The 17,176-nt window shown below is 37.3% G+C and overlaps 1 protein-coding gene across 1 annotated transcript in view; it reads right to left on the minus strand.

Annotated features, from left to right (window-relative positions):
* SLC35F5 (solute carrier family 35 member F5) overlaps positions 1–12,892 on the minus strand; it is a 37,049-nt gene extending 24,157 nt beyond the window's left edge. The window contains exons 1-7 of the mRNA XM_039229950.1: positions 12,649–12,892; positions 11,610–11,700; positions 11,320–11,461; positions 7,544–7,687; positions 4,134–4,196; positions 1,977–2,058; positions 975–1,165 (exon numbers count right to left, since the gene is read on the minus strand). Coding sequence (XP_039085881.1) covers positions 975–1,165; positions 1,977–2,058; positions 4,134–4,196; positions 7,544–7,687; positions 11,320–11,461; positions 11,610–11,700; positions 12,649–12,688 — 753 coding nt within the window. The 5' untranslated portion in view covers positions 12,689–12,892. The remainder of the gene's footprint in view (positions 1–974; positions 1,166–1,976; positions 2,059–4,133; positions 4,197–7,543; positions 7,688–11,319; positions 11,462–11,609; positions 11,701–12,648) is intronic.
* Between the last annotated feature and the right edge of the window lie 4,284 nt (positions 12,893–17,176).

Here is a 17,176-nt window from a genome sequence, read left to right on the forward strand (position 1 = left end):
TAATTAATAAATCTTAATCTTGCCTTACATTATTTCAAAATAAGCAAACAGAAATCACAATCAACAGCATAATCCAAATGTATGAGCTTTTTAGTATATATGTAATTATCATAAGTCACAAAGATTTTCTGATTTGCACTGCCGAATATATTAATCAAGGTAGCACTCAGCTAGATGTTATTCAGGAAGAGGACAGAAAAAAGTGGGCTATGTGATGAGGCAAAACTGGGAAGTAAAAAAATCTTATAATCAGGCTAATGAATTGACATTAGTACTGCATTATCTAGTGTTTAAAAAAAGATCAATATAAATTTAAATCTTACAGGCTCATACTAAACAACCTTGGATTAGGCTGCTTCCAATGACATACATAAGAGCAATGAAATTCACCATTAAATTTTAAACTCCAGAGTTTTCACTAACTCAGACAAGTCTAATCCCAGCTTATTCCAAAATAATATTTGCTACACGATTGTTCTATGTGAAATCTTAAGCACCTTTTTGTTTCTATATTAATATAAAAAAGAAGCTATCAACAATACTGTAAGAAATTCTGTAGAAATGTTTACTATGAATACTTGCTAAAATATTTGACCACATATACATGAATTTACTATATAACCACCAAATCACTTTTTTGACAAAATCAATGCATACAGTAAACTCTTATCTGGATACTTATTAGCCCTTGTATACATCATATTATAAAATAACTATTAATTATTCTGACCTTGAAGCAATACCAAATTCTGAATATATATAGAAGTAGCTATAACATTATTGCAATTATTGAATTCTTTGAGGTACGACAAGCATTTATTGACTTTGATACTCTAATTCCCCAATGATCCCAAATAGCTGAGTTTAGAGTCACGAGTAAGCAAACTAACAGCATTACACTTCAACAGCATACTGCTGGTATGTACACTGTCTTAAAATTCAAGATCTAAATACATAATAAAAAGAAGACCTACCACAAAGCAAAAAAAAAAGCTAATTTTTGCTACTTGAGTTGCTGTAAGTTTCCCCACAGTTTTGAGTAAGGATTCTTGTTCTTTCACAGTAGGATATGACATGCGAGACAACTTAGCTTCCAATGCATGGCTTGATGGAAGCTGTCGAATCTCCATGATATTACTGAACCTTACACGAGACTTTTTGGGAGCTTAAAAGGAAAAGCATAATACAAAATCATTAAATGTATCCCCTTACAGCCAACAAAAGCCATAAATTTTAATTTACTGATAAATATATATTCTTTCATCCATATATGATCAGACTTGGACAGCAAAGAAAACCAGAGATATATTATAACCTGGGGAAGCTCTGCTCAAAGAGTTAACAGGAAAACGATTTTCCTCTATAAAAATGTTTTAAAGGCTTCAAAATGAGACCAAATATTCAAACAAGGGTTCTGTAATTATGCACACATATTGCCTGCTTCAGGATTATAGTATGGTTATTATTTTAGCATTTATTGTATAACTTTATTTGGATATTTCCTCATAGATACACACTTTGTGAGAATTTATTTTCCTGGTCAAGTACGTAGAACACTCCTCTAGAGGTTCATTCTTTGCAAGAGAATATTAGGGATAAATACTGTGTCTTATGCTGAAGCTGACATTGTTTACACAATTCATGGATACAACAAAACTCTTATAATTTGCTATTAGGGGTGTTTAGCGGCATGATTGAAGAGGAAAGTGTTCATCATATATATAATTTTTCTGTCATTATATATATAAAAACTGCCCTATATATATATGTATAATTTTTAAATTATTTCTAGTTGAATTAATAAAAACTTCTAGACAAAACCTCTGGAAAACTACAGACCAAGCTAACCCCACATGGAAAAGAAGAAATGTCAGGTGTTCCTACTCAACCCACAAAATCGCTAAGTTTGGGGATGGCTTAAATGAAACTAAAATTTCTTCCCATTTTTAAGTTATAAAATTCTAAGCTTTGCTTACGTTTTTCAGTATCATTGTTTGTGTTCTCAGGCTTTTCACTTGGAATATCATGAAATTTCACAGGAACATACAGAGGTTCACTCTAGAATGTAACAAAAACAGAAACAAATACAAACAGCAAGTGTAATAGCTGGTATATTGTCTAAAATTTAAGTTGAGAGTGTGTAGTCACATATACCACAGCTTACCACCTTATTTACATGGTAGAATTCTCTAAAATGTATTGGAACAGCATTGGTACATTATGATATTCAGCATTTAAATGTCAAAAAAACAGACCTCTTTCTCAAACTAACAGATTATCTCCTATTCCTTTTCATTTATTCTTTTAACAAATACATGCTAAGCTTCTACTATGTCAGAAACTGTTCTAGATCATGGGGATATAAAAGTGAAAAAAGATAAAGTCTCTGTCATCAATGATCATGTAGGTTAAAGAGGAAGGCAGGCAATGAAGAGATAATCAAGTATATACTGTGTATATATTTGCCAAACTGTTTCCTCTTATTACTTAAGATTCAACTAAAGATTAAGATTCCTGAAAACTATTACAGGTTTAATAGACAAAAAATGGCTACCACTTATCAGTTCTTGCGATGCACTAGGCACCAAGTCCAGAGCAGTTGAACATATATTTCCCATCAGTCCTCATAACACCCTCATAAAATTGTATTTAAAAAAACTTTGTGCATCTGGGTGGCTCAGTTCACTGAGCATTTTATTCTTGATTTCAGCTCAGGTCACGATCTCACGGTTGTGGGATCGAACCCAGAGTTAGGCTCCACGCTGAGCTGCTTGGGATTCTCTCTCTCCCTCTCTCTCTCTGCCTCTCCCCACCTCACTCACTCCTCTCTCTCACAAAATAACTATTAAAGTAATTAATAATAAGTATTTAAAAAATTCTTCTATAGAAGCTCAGGTATAAAATAATCAAGTGGTAGACAACAGAACTACCGGGTTTATCTAACCATGCTTTAAAAGTCTATGTTTTTAAATGCTTCTGAATTCCTCTACTGTTTTTACAAATGTTCTTTAAATGATCTATATTTAAGCACAATTTTTTAACTAGGCTGTTTCTTAAATTAACAGAAAATGTTTTAATTTCCCTTTTAGCTCTTGGTAGAGAACTCTGCCAATGAAAAATATTCAGTCAACGAAGAGACAACAGGAGGTTAAAATAGACATAGTCTCTTCATTCACTTAACTTTTTATTATAGCATTTGTTCTAGAAAATTCTGACATGTCTATCTCACAGATAATAGCAAAAATTAGTAAAAGAGTAGTTAGAAGAATAGTCTGCCACCTTAAATCTTCCTTTTATGTTGACAGAGGCAACCGATATTAATCTTGCTGATTTTAAAGATCTCAGACAAAAGACATGACATTTTCTCTAAGTTTCATAAATTCTTTACAGTACCCGGTAGCCTCCCCTGCGTGAAACTATAGTTCTAAAAGGTAGACAAACAATAAGGTCACCGCACTAGTACTTTATAAAGTGCTGTTAAACTTTAGAGTAACATTAAACTTTTTACAAGATAGAATGCCACATTTGGAAAAATACATTTTAAAGAGAGGCTTCTCTTTAAATCCTAAAAAAACCCAGATTCCTACACACTTTCTCTCCAACTAGATTATACATGCTTAAAATAAGTGAATATGTTAATTACTTTACTTGTTCACTTATTATCTGTCTCTTCCTCCCTCTCCAAACACACACTCTCACGAGAACAAAAGCTATATTTCTAAAGCCTAGAACAAGTGCTTAACAAATATTAAGTGCCCTTAGAATCTGTGTAAAAAAATGTGGAATAAATAAGCTGCTTATATATTCTCAGTATCCAGCAAAAATATTTGTTTCTAAGTGATAAAAATAATAATGAACACAGTGACAAAGTCAGTAAGAAACGAAGGACAAAGGATTGTCCCTTAGTATTTTCACTCCATAACCAATGTACTCTTCCTCTCTCTCCCCAGAAGGCAGAGTTGCTTACTTTTTGGTCCCAGGAAACAAAGTACTACATTACAATTCTTACGGAAGGCACCCAATATTAAGATATATCTACATCTTAATATAGTGGTGCTGTAAAGCTATTTCAGTCCTTCCTGTCATGGCTCAATTCCACCCATTCCACTCTGGATGAGAAAAAAAGCACTTACCAAAGAACTATTCATAGTTGTATCTGTTGTGCAAGCAGCAAAGTAACCTTCAGCATCTGCAAACTACAGATAATGGGACATAAAATTTAATTAAACTCATGTTATAAAGTAAGGCTGCTGTCATTCACAGCTCAAAGGAACAGAATAAAAAATCCAGAGTAGACCTGTAAGAGCATAATTAACAATAATAGAAGCTAATGTCAAGTATTCAATCATGCAAGGTGGTATTATCAACTTCATTTTACTGATGAAGAAACTGAAACTGAGAGATTTCATCTAAGTAAAAGAGCCAGGATTAAAACCCAAATCAGTCTAAATACAAAACTTACCACCTTTTCACAATACAATTATAACATTTCAGATCAGCAGGAAAAGGATGCATGGGTTAGTAAAAAAGACAAATAACATCTTAGTGTTACACTGATAACAGTATTAATGCCAAGAACCCCCTAAATGGATCTCAGGGACTGGATGTACTTGGAGAACTCTGGGCCAGGTCTGCATAAGCATGCTTTTATTCATACCTACAGCTACCCTATTTTCCCTGCGTAAAGGCTGAAGAGGTTAAATAACTTGCTCAAGGTCACACAATCAGCAAATGACAGCACGAGATTCAAAGACCAGAGCCCAGGCTCTTAAAGAATTCTTGTAGGTCAGTAAGAAGGAGTCAACGAAGAAAAACAAACAAAATATAGACAACTCAAAGAATTCTATTATGCAACAAATAAAAGAAAAAGCTAACAAAAACATGCAAATTAAACAAAGTATAACCATTCACCTGTCAAATTGGGAAATGTTGGAGTTTTGGTAAGGATTCAATCTCATGCACTGCTAACAGAGATATGAATTGTAGATGATAATTTAGTAATAAGTAGCAAAAGCCTGAAAAATGGCATTACTGCTTTATCCAGCAATTATGCTTTGGGGAATTTATCCTAAGTAAATAACTACAGATGTGTATAAAAATATTCGCATTTACTTACATCAAAATAAAAAGTGAAAACAATCTCATCACCAAGGAAAAGTTAAATAAAAAAAATAAACAAATGTTTATTAGCCTGGAAAAGTATTCATGATATAATGTTACATGAAAAGCAAAATCTAGTTGACAATGACATAAACTAAACTTATTTCTACTATAATTTTAAATATATGCACATTACTACATAGCTCTAGAGAGTATCACATATATATAGTGGTGTTAGAATGGTGAGATTATGGACAGACTATTCTTATTCTTCTTGTTACCATAACTTGTCTTCAATAATAAATGTTCAATACTACTACAAAAAAAATTAACATTAAAAATGTTCTAGGAATATTATTGTTCATGATACACCACTAAGAACAGAAAGCCAACTGTAAAACAGGATATAACAGCACAATTCCAGTTTACAAAAAATAAAATAAAAATAAACATACAAGAAAGAATAGTAGGCTATATGCCAAAATTCTCTGGGCTCATTCCTTGAATGGTGGAATTTCTTATTTTCTTTTTTGTCCTCTGTATTTCTAAACTTTCAATAATTTAATGTGTATTACATACACATAACACAGACCTACATGTGATACTACAATATATATGCATTTCTATAACGTACATGTATTACTTTTGCAAATAACCAGAAAAGACAAGATGTTATATAATGTCTCTCATTAGAAAAGTCAAGAAATAATACTAATCTAATGCACAAAAAATAGTACACATAAAAAATAACAGAGAAAGAAAGTATTTGAGAAGAGTGGAGAATGGGAGTTAGTTATTATTTAATGGGCAGAATTTCTGTTCTGGATAATGAAAAAGTTCTGGAGATGGACAGTGGTGATGACTGCACAGCAAAGTGAATGTACTTAATACGACTGAACATTTAAAATGTTCACTGTATTTCGCTCAGCATAACACCCTCAAGTCAGGCAGAGAAGGACAAATATCATATGTTTGCACGTATAGGAGGATTAGGAGGAACTTGACGGAGGAACAAGGGGGAGAAGAAGGGCGGAAATGGTGGGGGAAAGGGAGAGAGGCAAACCATGAGAGACTCTTGAATGCTGACAAAAACTGAGGACTGGGGGGGGGGGGGGGGGGGGGGATGGGCATAGAGGAGGACACTTATGGGGATGAGCACTGAGTGTTATGTGGAAACTAATTTGACAATAAACTATTTGTAAAAAAAAAATAAAAATAAAAATAAAAAAATAAAATGTTCACTATACGCCACTATACCTTTATTTATAGTTTTTAGTTTTGAGAGAGAGATAGAGTGAGCACAAGTGGGGGAGGGGCAGAGAGAGACGGGGACAGAGGATATGAAGCAGACACCATGCTGACAGCAGTGAGCCTGATGCAGGGCTTGAACCCACAAATCGTGAATTCATGACCTGAGCCAAAGTTGGACATTCAACTGACTGAGCCACCAAAGCGCCCTTATGCCACTATACATTTAAAAATGATTAAAACTGGGGGCGCCTGGGTGGCTTAGTCGGTTAAGCGTCCAACTTTTGCTTAGGTCATGATCTCGCGGTTCGTGGGTTCGAGCCCCGCGTCGGGCTCTGTGCTGACTGCCAGCTCAGAACCTGGAGCCTATTTCGGAGTCTGTATCTTCCTCTCTCTCTGACCCTCCTCTGCTCACGCTGTCTCTCTCTCTCTCTCTCCTAGAAATAAACAAATAAATAAATAAATAAGATTAAAACTGTAAATTTTATGCTATATTATCTAACTACAATAAAAAAAAGGGGAAGAGAAAAGGGACTAAAATGGTAAATATGATGTTATGCATATTCTATCACAATTTTAAAAGAAGAGAAAAGGAGAAGGGAAAAAGAAAAGAATGTAAGAGGCAGTTTTTTACTCTTCATTCTCAAAAATTCAATTTCTACTTCTACAAGGAAGATAACTACCATTTCTTTCAACTCTCATGAATTAATACATTATATTACATCAATAAAAGAATTTGGTAAACCAAACATCTGAAACATGGCCTAAAAACTGCTCTTTTCATTTTAATAAATAAAACCTTGAATTACTTTATTTCTACAATCAACTTTACAACTAATTAGATGCTATTCATCCGGTCTGCAAATGACCAAAGACTCCAGATATTGTTTTTATTCCTCACTTACATCTTCATCTCCACATTGATTTGGGCTAGCTCAATAACTTTTAACAACTCAAAGGATGTTATAAGGTAACAGAAAGAAAGTGATTATGTACCTTTGATTTCTCACAAGATATTTTGATACCGAGCAGATTAGAAGAATAAATTTAAAATTTTGGACAAAAGGAGGTTTCTTTTAGGTTACCTTCACTCACTTTAACAACTTGAAATCTGACAGTCCTTTAAGACCTACTAACCTTATACTTGGAAAAAATAAATCCCCTCTCCAACAAGTACTTAAAATTTAAAACTTACAAAAGCGGCATGCTTTCCTCGAAATCCTCTTGTACACTGTTGTCTCCATGGCTTCCAAACAATAAAGCCCAAAAGGTATAGAACAAACATAGATGTTTTTGCAAAGGTGCTGAAGAACGGCTTGTTGTACTGAGTAAAAACATACTGTAGAGGAAAAATTTATATAAACTATGAGATGACTTTAAACATTATTTATCTCTAACAAAATAAGCCCACTACATGATTTTTAACTCTAGAAGTGCACATGGAACAAAAAATCAAAAAGGACTATAAAAATATTTTATACTCATTTCTAAATACTGTATTTGCTTATATACAAAGAATATTCCCAAACAAAACAGGAACAACTTCCAAAAAAGTGTTCTGTTCAACATACATTAAAAACCTACTATGCAAGAGTACTTATGCTAGGGGCTAAGGAAAAATAAGACAGCCTTTCTTTTCATGAAAAGAAACACAGCATATTATGTTAAGTACCACAATAGGGGTGTACAGGTACCATGGAATTACCAAACGGAGACACATCATTTTGAGGATTATGGAAGTTTCCTAAGAGAAGCTATTCTTGAGCTGTGTGTGGGGAGCTGAAGAATAGCCCAGAGGAAACCACATAAAGGAAGGTAATAAAGCAGAATAGTGTATGAATAAAACTGCATGAAGTTTAACATTGTTAGGAAATTATATAAAACCTGTCATCTTCATTTAAATTAGAACTCATGATTTTCTTGTTTCCTAAAAAAATATTCCTAGTTATGTATACTGAAAAAAATGACCCAGAAGGAATAAGCACCTATAGAATCCTGATGGTAATCTGTGTCATCTCGTGCTAAAAGAAACCATGGGTTCTTAAAGAAATGACCAAATCCAAGTATGGAGCAGGAAAAGTACCAGATGAGCCTGGGGCATCTTGCACCAGAAAGCAAATAAGATGTTAAAGATTAATAGGGTCATAGTGAAAGGACAGTAGAGCCAATTTGAAGAGGCTTCCACTGGTCAAAGATAGGACAGTGTAAGCATAAAACGGAGTAACTACAATTGTCTGAAACACAGTAAACATACAAAAATCCATGAATGTATAATGATGCTCTATGGTTACTACTGGAAGTTTGCTAGGCAACATTGCTCTAAAATGAACAAAAGAAAAGGATCAAAATGTATTCAACCCTTCCTACATGAACCATGTTTCAGGATGATGACATAGTAGTGGCTGTGGAAAGCTCTCATTAAAGAATTCCAGCTAATAAATGCAGAAGTGATGACCTTTAGATAAATCATTTTACAACCACTAAATGAATACTCCATCTAGGCAATAATCATATGGATAATTGACTTTTACTTAAAGGTTCATAATAAACTTTATAGTGCCAAAGTTGGCATCACTCAAAGTAAGACTTGCAGCCATTTGTGACTCGTGTATTGTCACAGGAAGTACCCAGTCCCACCAAGGTATTTTTTCCTAAAAACTGAACCTGAATCAAATCAAGACTTTACACCTAAGCACCATTTTACAGGAAGTAAGAGAAAAGGAGGAGTAAGTTAAATGACACCCCAAGGAAACAATCAGCCAAATCTGGAATGTGTGTTAAGAAGTGAATACGTGTCCTCCCCAAGTTCATGTGTTAAAATCCTAACCCCCAACGTGGAAGTATTAGGAGGTGGGGCCTTTGGAGATAACTAGGTCATGGGGACAGAACCCTCATGGATGGAATTAGTGCCTTATAAAGACACCACAGAGAACTCTCCTGCCCTTTCTAGAAGCCTTAGAACACACAGTGAGAACACTGCCACCTAAGGACCAGGAAGCAAGTCTATTCCAGACACTGCATCTGCCAGTGCCTTGATCTTGAGCTCTCCAGGCCACAGATGTGAGAAATAAATGTTTGTTGTCTGAGCCACCCAGGCTAATGGCAGTCTTGTTATGAGGCCGGAATGTGATATATCCTATAGGAAAAATGATCCAGTTTTTCCAACAAATTAATAGCATGATTTAAAAAAAACAAAAACAAAAACAAAAGGCAGGTGTGGGGGAATACAGTTGAGGAACAAAAGTGACTTAAAAGAAATCTGAATATGGACCAGGTACCAGATGATTTTAAGAAATTATAATTAACTTTGTTAGATATGTTAATAGCATAGTGATTATACTTTTAAAAATTAGGACCTTTCAGTTTGAGCTGAATATGAAAACATTCACAGGTGAAAGGACAAGTGGTCAGAATTTGCTTTAAAATACTCAAGGAAAACATGTCTGGGGAGAGGCTGTTAAGAGAAGATTGACAAAATTTGATACTTGTTACATATATGAAGACACATTATACCATTCTCTCTATTTTGTAGATGCTGGAAAATTTTTATAATAAAACGATTAATTTTCTTGTTGAAATACACAATATATCTCAAAAGTCTGACGAGCATATTTGGCTGAAGAATTAGACATTCACATATGCTCTTAAATAACAAAATTATAAAATAGTCTCTTATTAACAGATAGGGATTGCTTAAATTATAATTTGATCAGGTTCTCTTCTGTCCTAACTTTTATTACCAGATAAATAAAAATCAAACCACTTATTTAAAACTAAAATAAAGTTTTAAAACAGGCTTATTTCCCTGTCAACATTAAAGAGATTTCTTTGTGATTAAACTACAGAATGTTAATCTAAAAAATAAAATGTTATAGAAGAGTGAAAAATAAATGCCTGCTGTATTCCAGAGCTTACTTCCAAAACAGCTAAAAATTTATGTATCCATTGGCTACAGTGTCTATGTCAATTATTTACTTAGCTATGATGTGAGATGACCACATAGCAAACTGCTTCTTTTGACATTAAAGTTCATTTTATAAATGCTAGTGTCCTTTTGTCTATTAGCCTTAAGAGTGCAACAAGTTGAAAAGAAGTAACGTCTGAAAGTAAAATTGCATGTCTTTTTACAGAATTATTAACTAAACAGAATAAAGTAACTACATATTTAATTAGACAGAAAAACTACTTTGTGCACTCAAAATAGCACTATCAAAAGGACTCTGATAAAGGTAAAATAAAATTTAACTGAATGCACTGTGTACCATGTATTTCACAATGTTTGAATCAGCAAATGTATAAACATGCATGCACTCATGCATATGCACAAGCTGATCACTTTCACTCATTTGTCCAAAAGCACTCTTACTATGCACTAAATGGTGACAAATGGTTTTGCATCCTAGATATATGTTCTACTAGAAAATAGTATTTATAAACTAACAAAAAATAAACCTGAATTTAGAAAAAAACAACACATATTCAAATATTAAGAAAACACGCATATAGTTCTCATTTTTTAAAATTACTCTCTAGAAGATGGAAGAAAACCGTATGATGCAAAAAAAGTATCTTTTGTTTCAACCTGAATTGGCACAAATTCACTTATCAAAGAAAATATAAGTAGTCCAAAATTCAAAATATTGCTTAAAAACATTTTTTTTTTAAATGTTTATTTCATTTTTGAAGGAGAGAGAGGCAGAGCATGAGCAGGGCAGGGGCAGAGAGAGAGGGTGACCCAGACTCCTAAGCAGCTCCAGACTCTGAGCTGTCAGCACAGAGCCCTACACAGGGCTGGAACTCACAAACTGTGAGATCATAACCTGAGCCAAGGTGGGAGGCTTAACGGACTGAGCCACTCAGGCGCCCTCAAAATCCTGGTTTAAGTCAGCAGGAGAACTGGAAACGATAAGGGAGATACTACAGATGAACAGCAGCACTGCTAGAGTGCAACCCCTATAGGAGAATACATACCGAAGTAAGTTCTGAGGATGCGACCCATATCACATCAACAAGTAGGAGAATAACAATCCCAAGGGCCATTCTCCTGCGCTGAGTGAAACCACTGCTCTGGGAATTCATCCGGTTCATGATAAATACGCACACCATTTGCAGTCTGTTTTGTAAGAAAACAGAGATCCCATTAGACGAAATTTTGAAAGATAACCGTAGAACATGAGAAAATTAGCATTCGAGAAACATCGGACTCTTGTTAGCTAATGTTCAGTGCGAAGGTCAAACGGCAAATTACAAGTGGGCTTTACCTTATCTTGAAGGCCTTTCTGAGATCTTCAACAGCAATGCCTGAAACCTTGGCAGATCTGAGTCTAAAAGGAGGTAAAGAACTCAGCGCTCCTAAAAACAACCATAACATGATGATTATGAAAACACTGAGGACTCAAAATAAGGGTCATCCCACAACTTTTTTACTCTTAAAATTCAAAATGAACAAATGAAAAGAAAAATACCAAAGTGCGTTCGACGTAATTGACACTCTTCTCTAGCCTCTAATGGTATTCCCTGTATATTTCAAATTATGCTCAGAAAAGTACAGAGACCTAATGGGATCACATGGGATCTAAGGGTATTCACTGTATATTTCAAATTATACTCAGAAAAGTACACAAGTCAGGAGGGGGGGGAAGTGGGGGGGGCAATCTTCAACAAACGGCAATATTTAACAATAGTTTGCTGCTGGTAAATAGCTCCTCCAAGTTTCGTAAATACAGAAACTCCATTCGCCTCTCCTTACAGAGAAATCCACCACAGGGGACAATGTCTAGACTCGCGCCTGTTTCTAAGTGTCTTCTCGGCCCCCCATCTCTAGGAAGGGGAGTTTGATTATTTGAGAGGGAGGGATTTGTTGCGAGTCTTGGGGGCACGTTTCCAATCGCCTCACTTGGTAGGGTGGGAGGATACTCCACGCTCCCCCTCCCCACCCCTGCCTGTCACCGCAGCTAGTTTCTTGAGATCGAAAGAGTCATTCACGAGACGAGTGTGGAAACAGCTGTTAAAGGGAATCCTCTTCTTTTGAGGGAGAAAAAAAAAGTTAAGCCGGCGACGCCTCCTCAGGGAGTGAGAAGAAGCCCGGAGGCGGCGCCCGGGCAGCTCCCACTAGTGCCTGAGTCTGGAGCAGGCTCACACGCCCCTGTCAGCCTTCCCCTCACGCCGCCCCTTGGAGACCAGTACCCTCTCGGCCGGGGCGCTCCGACCGCCACCAACAGCTGGGGGTGGGGCCGTTGGTGGGCACTCGGCGCCGGTTCGGGCTCAGGGTGATTCGGGGCCCCTCCCCTGACTGCCTACCTGGCCTTCCTGCCCCGCGATGGTGTCGTGACGGTACCATGAGCGGCCTCGGCCCGGACCCGCCGCCGCCCAGCGCCACGGCCGCGGCCTCGGACTCACAGGGCTGTCGCGGCGCCTGACATTGCGCTGCGCTGGAGGCCCAGCACCTGAAGCCGCGGTGTCCCTCGGGGCAAGGCTGCAAACGCCACCCGGCCCCACTCGGCCCAGAAGGGCGGGAGTGAGCGAGGGGAAGGGACCGCGCAGGCAGCGAAGACCGCGGAGGCCCGGAGTTGGACCCCGGCCACGCCCCCAGCCGGCCAGCCAGCCCCGCCGCCCCGCCCCCCAGCCCGACGGCGGCGGCGCTGGGGTTACGTCACGGCGGCGCGACGGCGGGCCGCGCGTGGGCGCGTCTCCAAGGTGACTCGGCTACTTGGAGCGGAGTACTACCGGCTGCAAGGGCGGGGAGCTAGAAGACCGGTCCGTGGCGGTGGGGAGGGGCGGAGATAGAAGAAGTAAAGCAGGGTGTGGTGGAAGAAGAGCGAAGCGGGCGTGGGTGGCTGGGGCGGAATGAAGGACAGGGGAGGTGGCTGAGGCTCCACGTGGCCCCGCCCTAGAACCAAAACTAGCAACCCAGTTTCCTAGAGTTGGAGAGGACCTGAAAGCAAAGTGGCTTGGGAGAACTTTGCTTTCTGAAATCTTTTGTGTGTAAATTAGATCCCAGCTCTTGGAGGTAGAAGCTGTATCCGTAGGGGAAATCTACTTGACCTCCTTGGCTCTCAGTTTTCTCATATACAAAAGCGATGGCACCTGCCTCATCTGTTTATACATTCATGTGTATATATATATACACACCCATATATGTACACACTCATTCTACGTATATACACACACGCATATATATATGCGTGCCAGGATTAACATTAGTTTACATATGTGAAGGGCTTAGATCAATTCGTGGCTAATGGAACTCCACAAATGTAAATAGTAAGCTGTGTAGATTTTTTTCTTAACTATCTTTTGACTATCCCGTAAAAAATGCTTGGCCAACACCCTAACTTGTATTTAGAAAAGGAAAACAAGACTAAAGGGTTAGCTGGAGTTATCCACCGCCGGTGCATTTTTAACATCTTCAGGTACAATAATAAAAAATAGGAAGAAATGGAACTTTCTTGCTTCCATAATGACAATATACTGCATTTTAAAATTCTTTTAAATCTCTTGTTTCACTGAAATTACATATTCAGATGACTAATGAAACAAAATCAATGGGCATTTTTTGTGCTGATCCAACCAGTTTCTAATAAATGATCAGTATCAAGCACCTCTAATCAATCATTCAGAAACCTGTCATTCAGAGTTGGAAAAATCTTAACCATGTTCTTAAAATTACTACTTAGGGGAAATGTGGTTGCATACAGTAAGTAATATAATCAGCACCCTTCTTATTCTTTTCTTTAACATTCTTTAGGGTGTCAAGCTCATAATATGCAACATTGATAATATACAGACTGAAAAAATAATAATATTACCTCTGACAATCTAAGGGTCAGGAAAACTTCTAATTCCTAGTATATGTGCTGCCGAAGTGAGCACAGGCAACTTTTAACTCTTAATCTGATCACAATTTGTTTAGTAATCTTGAGAATGATTCTACTCTCAATTTTGCCTCCGTTCTCCATCTATAATTATAGGGAGACAGTTGGCTTTTTCTTTATTAAATAATGCAAATGATTGTACTTTGTAAATGTATGTAAATGCAAGATAACATTATTACCATCTATTTCCAGAGCATCTGCTAAAGGACAATGCTGTGATATTCTTGTGATAGTGAAGATAGGGTAATTCAAGACCAGCTGTCCTCAAGCAGTCTCCAACCCTAGATTAATCGTCCATTAATATATTTTCCCTGTGCCCTCTGAAGGAGATTCCACTGTACTGCTCTGTGACTACAGACTCTGGTGTGACTTCTGTGCTGTGATACCATCCTAATCTCAGGCATTCCTTTCTTTGGATCCCAAGTATATATCTTGGATAATATATACTCAAGGATAAGTCCTCAGTAACTTCAAAATCCCACATCAAATACCAACTATTTTTTCTATATTTTCATATGTAAGTTCCACAAGAGCAAGGATTTTTGTCAATATTGTTCTCCATTATATCTCACCATCTAGAACCGTACCTAGCACAGAGTTGGCAGTAATTTGTGTTGAATGAACTTTCTGCCGTCTCTTGACCATTATACCTAATTCTTTACGAAAGTCTCCATTTCTATCCATTGGCACCACCTTTATTCTAGTCTCACAGACTTAAACCGTTAACTTTTATTAATTTCCTTTTTACTCTTCAAAGTTGATCACTCTTCACTGAGATCTCTCAAAAGCAGACCCTTAAGATTCATCAGGTATTAATTAAGTCTGACACCTTCCAAAAAACACCAGAAATGTAGACAGTATAATTTCTCCTGTTAAGTACATATGTCACAACATGAGTATGAAAGCAAAGTTGTATATGTACAGAGAAGTCACTAGCTAACTCTCCTGTGCACCAGCCTCAAAGACTACAATTCAAGTTCAAGCTCTAGTAAAATTATAAATGATGAGGAGTTACTGATCAAATCCTGGCCATTCAGGGCTAGTTGCTGCAGAGATTGTGGTTGGCTTTCTGGACTGACTGCTGCAATGATTGTGGGTCAGGGTTCTATTTTTATATATGGTCTGGTCATTGTCCCTTTGTATTTTCAGTCTCACAAAAGTCTATGTATCATCCTATTCTCTGCAGTAGCTACCAGCATGCTGGTCATATAGCTCAATGAATATTTGATTATATTTGCTTCCAAGACATAGTTTAATGGATTGAGGTTTGCAATTTACAAAAATGTATAGAAAAGACTGCTTTTGAATGTGTCCTTTACTGCGTTTTATGGGGTAAATCATGCTTCAGGGAAAGTCATAAACTTGGGAGGTTCTGAGATATCTCAGGTACTAAGGTATATTGAATACAACCAAGTCTTAGATTTTAAAGGGTTTAAAGGCAGGTTAGACGAGCAAAACATCAATACAAATTTGACTAAAAGTTCCAATCGTACATAGAATGGGCATGCCAAGTCAGTGCTTAATTGATGATCATTCATTGCCATGTCCTTGAGGGCATGGACTAGAGTTCTGAAGGAGTGATCACTTCAAACAGGGCTAGGTAGAGAAGGCTTTAGGAACAGGTAGAATCTGAGCTTCATTTTAGTGATGTGTAGGATTTAATGAGGAAGCAGGAAAACGAATGACTTTTTTTCTAAGAGTAAATGTCTGAGTGTAAGGGAGGAAAAAATCCTTTTCCTTTTACCCTCCTAGGTTCTCCAGCTGAGATGGTATAAAATTAGACTAACATAAGACAGATTGATAAAAGAAAAATAGCTTATTAACATGTACAACACCCATCATTCAGGAGACACCTCGATGAAGAGTAACTCAAAGGGGTGGTTAGAACTTGGGCTAATATAGCAGCACTCTCCACAATAGCTAAAACATGGAAAGAGCCTAAGTGTCCATCAACAGATGAATGGATCAAGAAGATGTGGTTTATCTATACCATGGAATACTACATGGCAATGAGAAAAAATGAAATCTGGCAATGTGTAGCAACATGGATGGACCTTGAGGGTGTTATGCTGAGCGAAATAAGTCAGGCAGAGAAGGACAAATATCATATGTTTGCATGTATAGGAGGATTAGGAGGAACTTGACGGAGGAACAAGGGGGAGAAGAAGGGCGGAAATGGTGGGGGAAAGGGAGAGGGGCAAACCATGAGAGACTCTTGAATGCTGACAAAAACTGAGGACTGATGGATGTGGGGGGGAGAGGGGGATGGGCATGTAGGAGGGCACTTGTGGGGAAGAGCACTGAGTGCTATGTGGAAACTAATTTGACAATAAACTATTTGTAAAAAAATAAAAAAAGAACTTGGGCTAATATAGGATCTTAACAAAACAATAATTTATAGAGAAAAAACAACAGGAAAAGAGTTTTTTAAAACTTTCAAGAGCACTACACCATTGGAAGGTGAATATATGAGAGAAACTAATGGAATAAAGGTTTGTGCAGGTTCATCTTGACCCTGACCTTCCATCTTCTTCATGGCCATGAAACTTCCATGGGCAAGGGTGTTAATGAAAGTCCTCATTCTTCAGAAATTTCTGCTTTTAGTCAGATAAGAGGAGCGTTGAGAAGGCTTCTTTCTGCATCTATTGATTCTCTTTTGTCTCCAACTCAAAATAATCCTTATGCCAAAGTAGCATATTTGGGGGTGGCGTATTCTGGTCCCCTACATAAGCAACAGTAAAAGGTGGGTCCAGAGGCCAGTTATCAAATTGATTTGGCAGAGCACAGCATGTATGTAGAGAAGCAATGGGAAATGAGACATCAGATGAGTTCTGAAGTTGCAGCATGCTCCGGAAACTAGGCCAGAGTTTGGACTTTTACTTTGTGTATGATGGAATCTAAAAATTTTAAATAAGAGAGAAACTTACAGTAAATCAGAAATTACTGACTACCCA

Source organism: Hyaena hyaena, unplaced genomic scaffold, assembly GCF_003009895.1.
Source record: "Hyaena hyaena isolate Hyena2069 unplaced genomic scaffold, ASM300989v1 scaffold_41, whole genome shotgun sequence".
Lineage (NCBI taxonomy): Eukaryota > Metazoa > Chordata > Mammalia > Carnivora > Hyaenidae > Hyaena > Hyaena hyaena.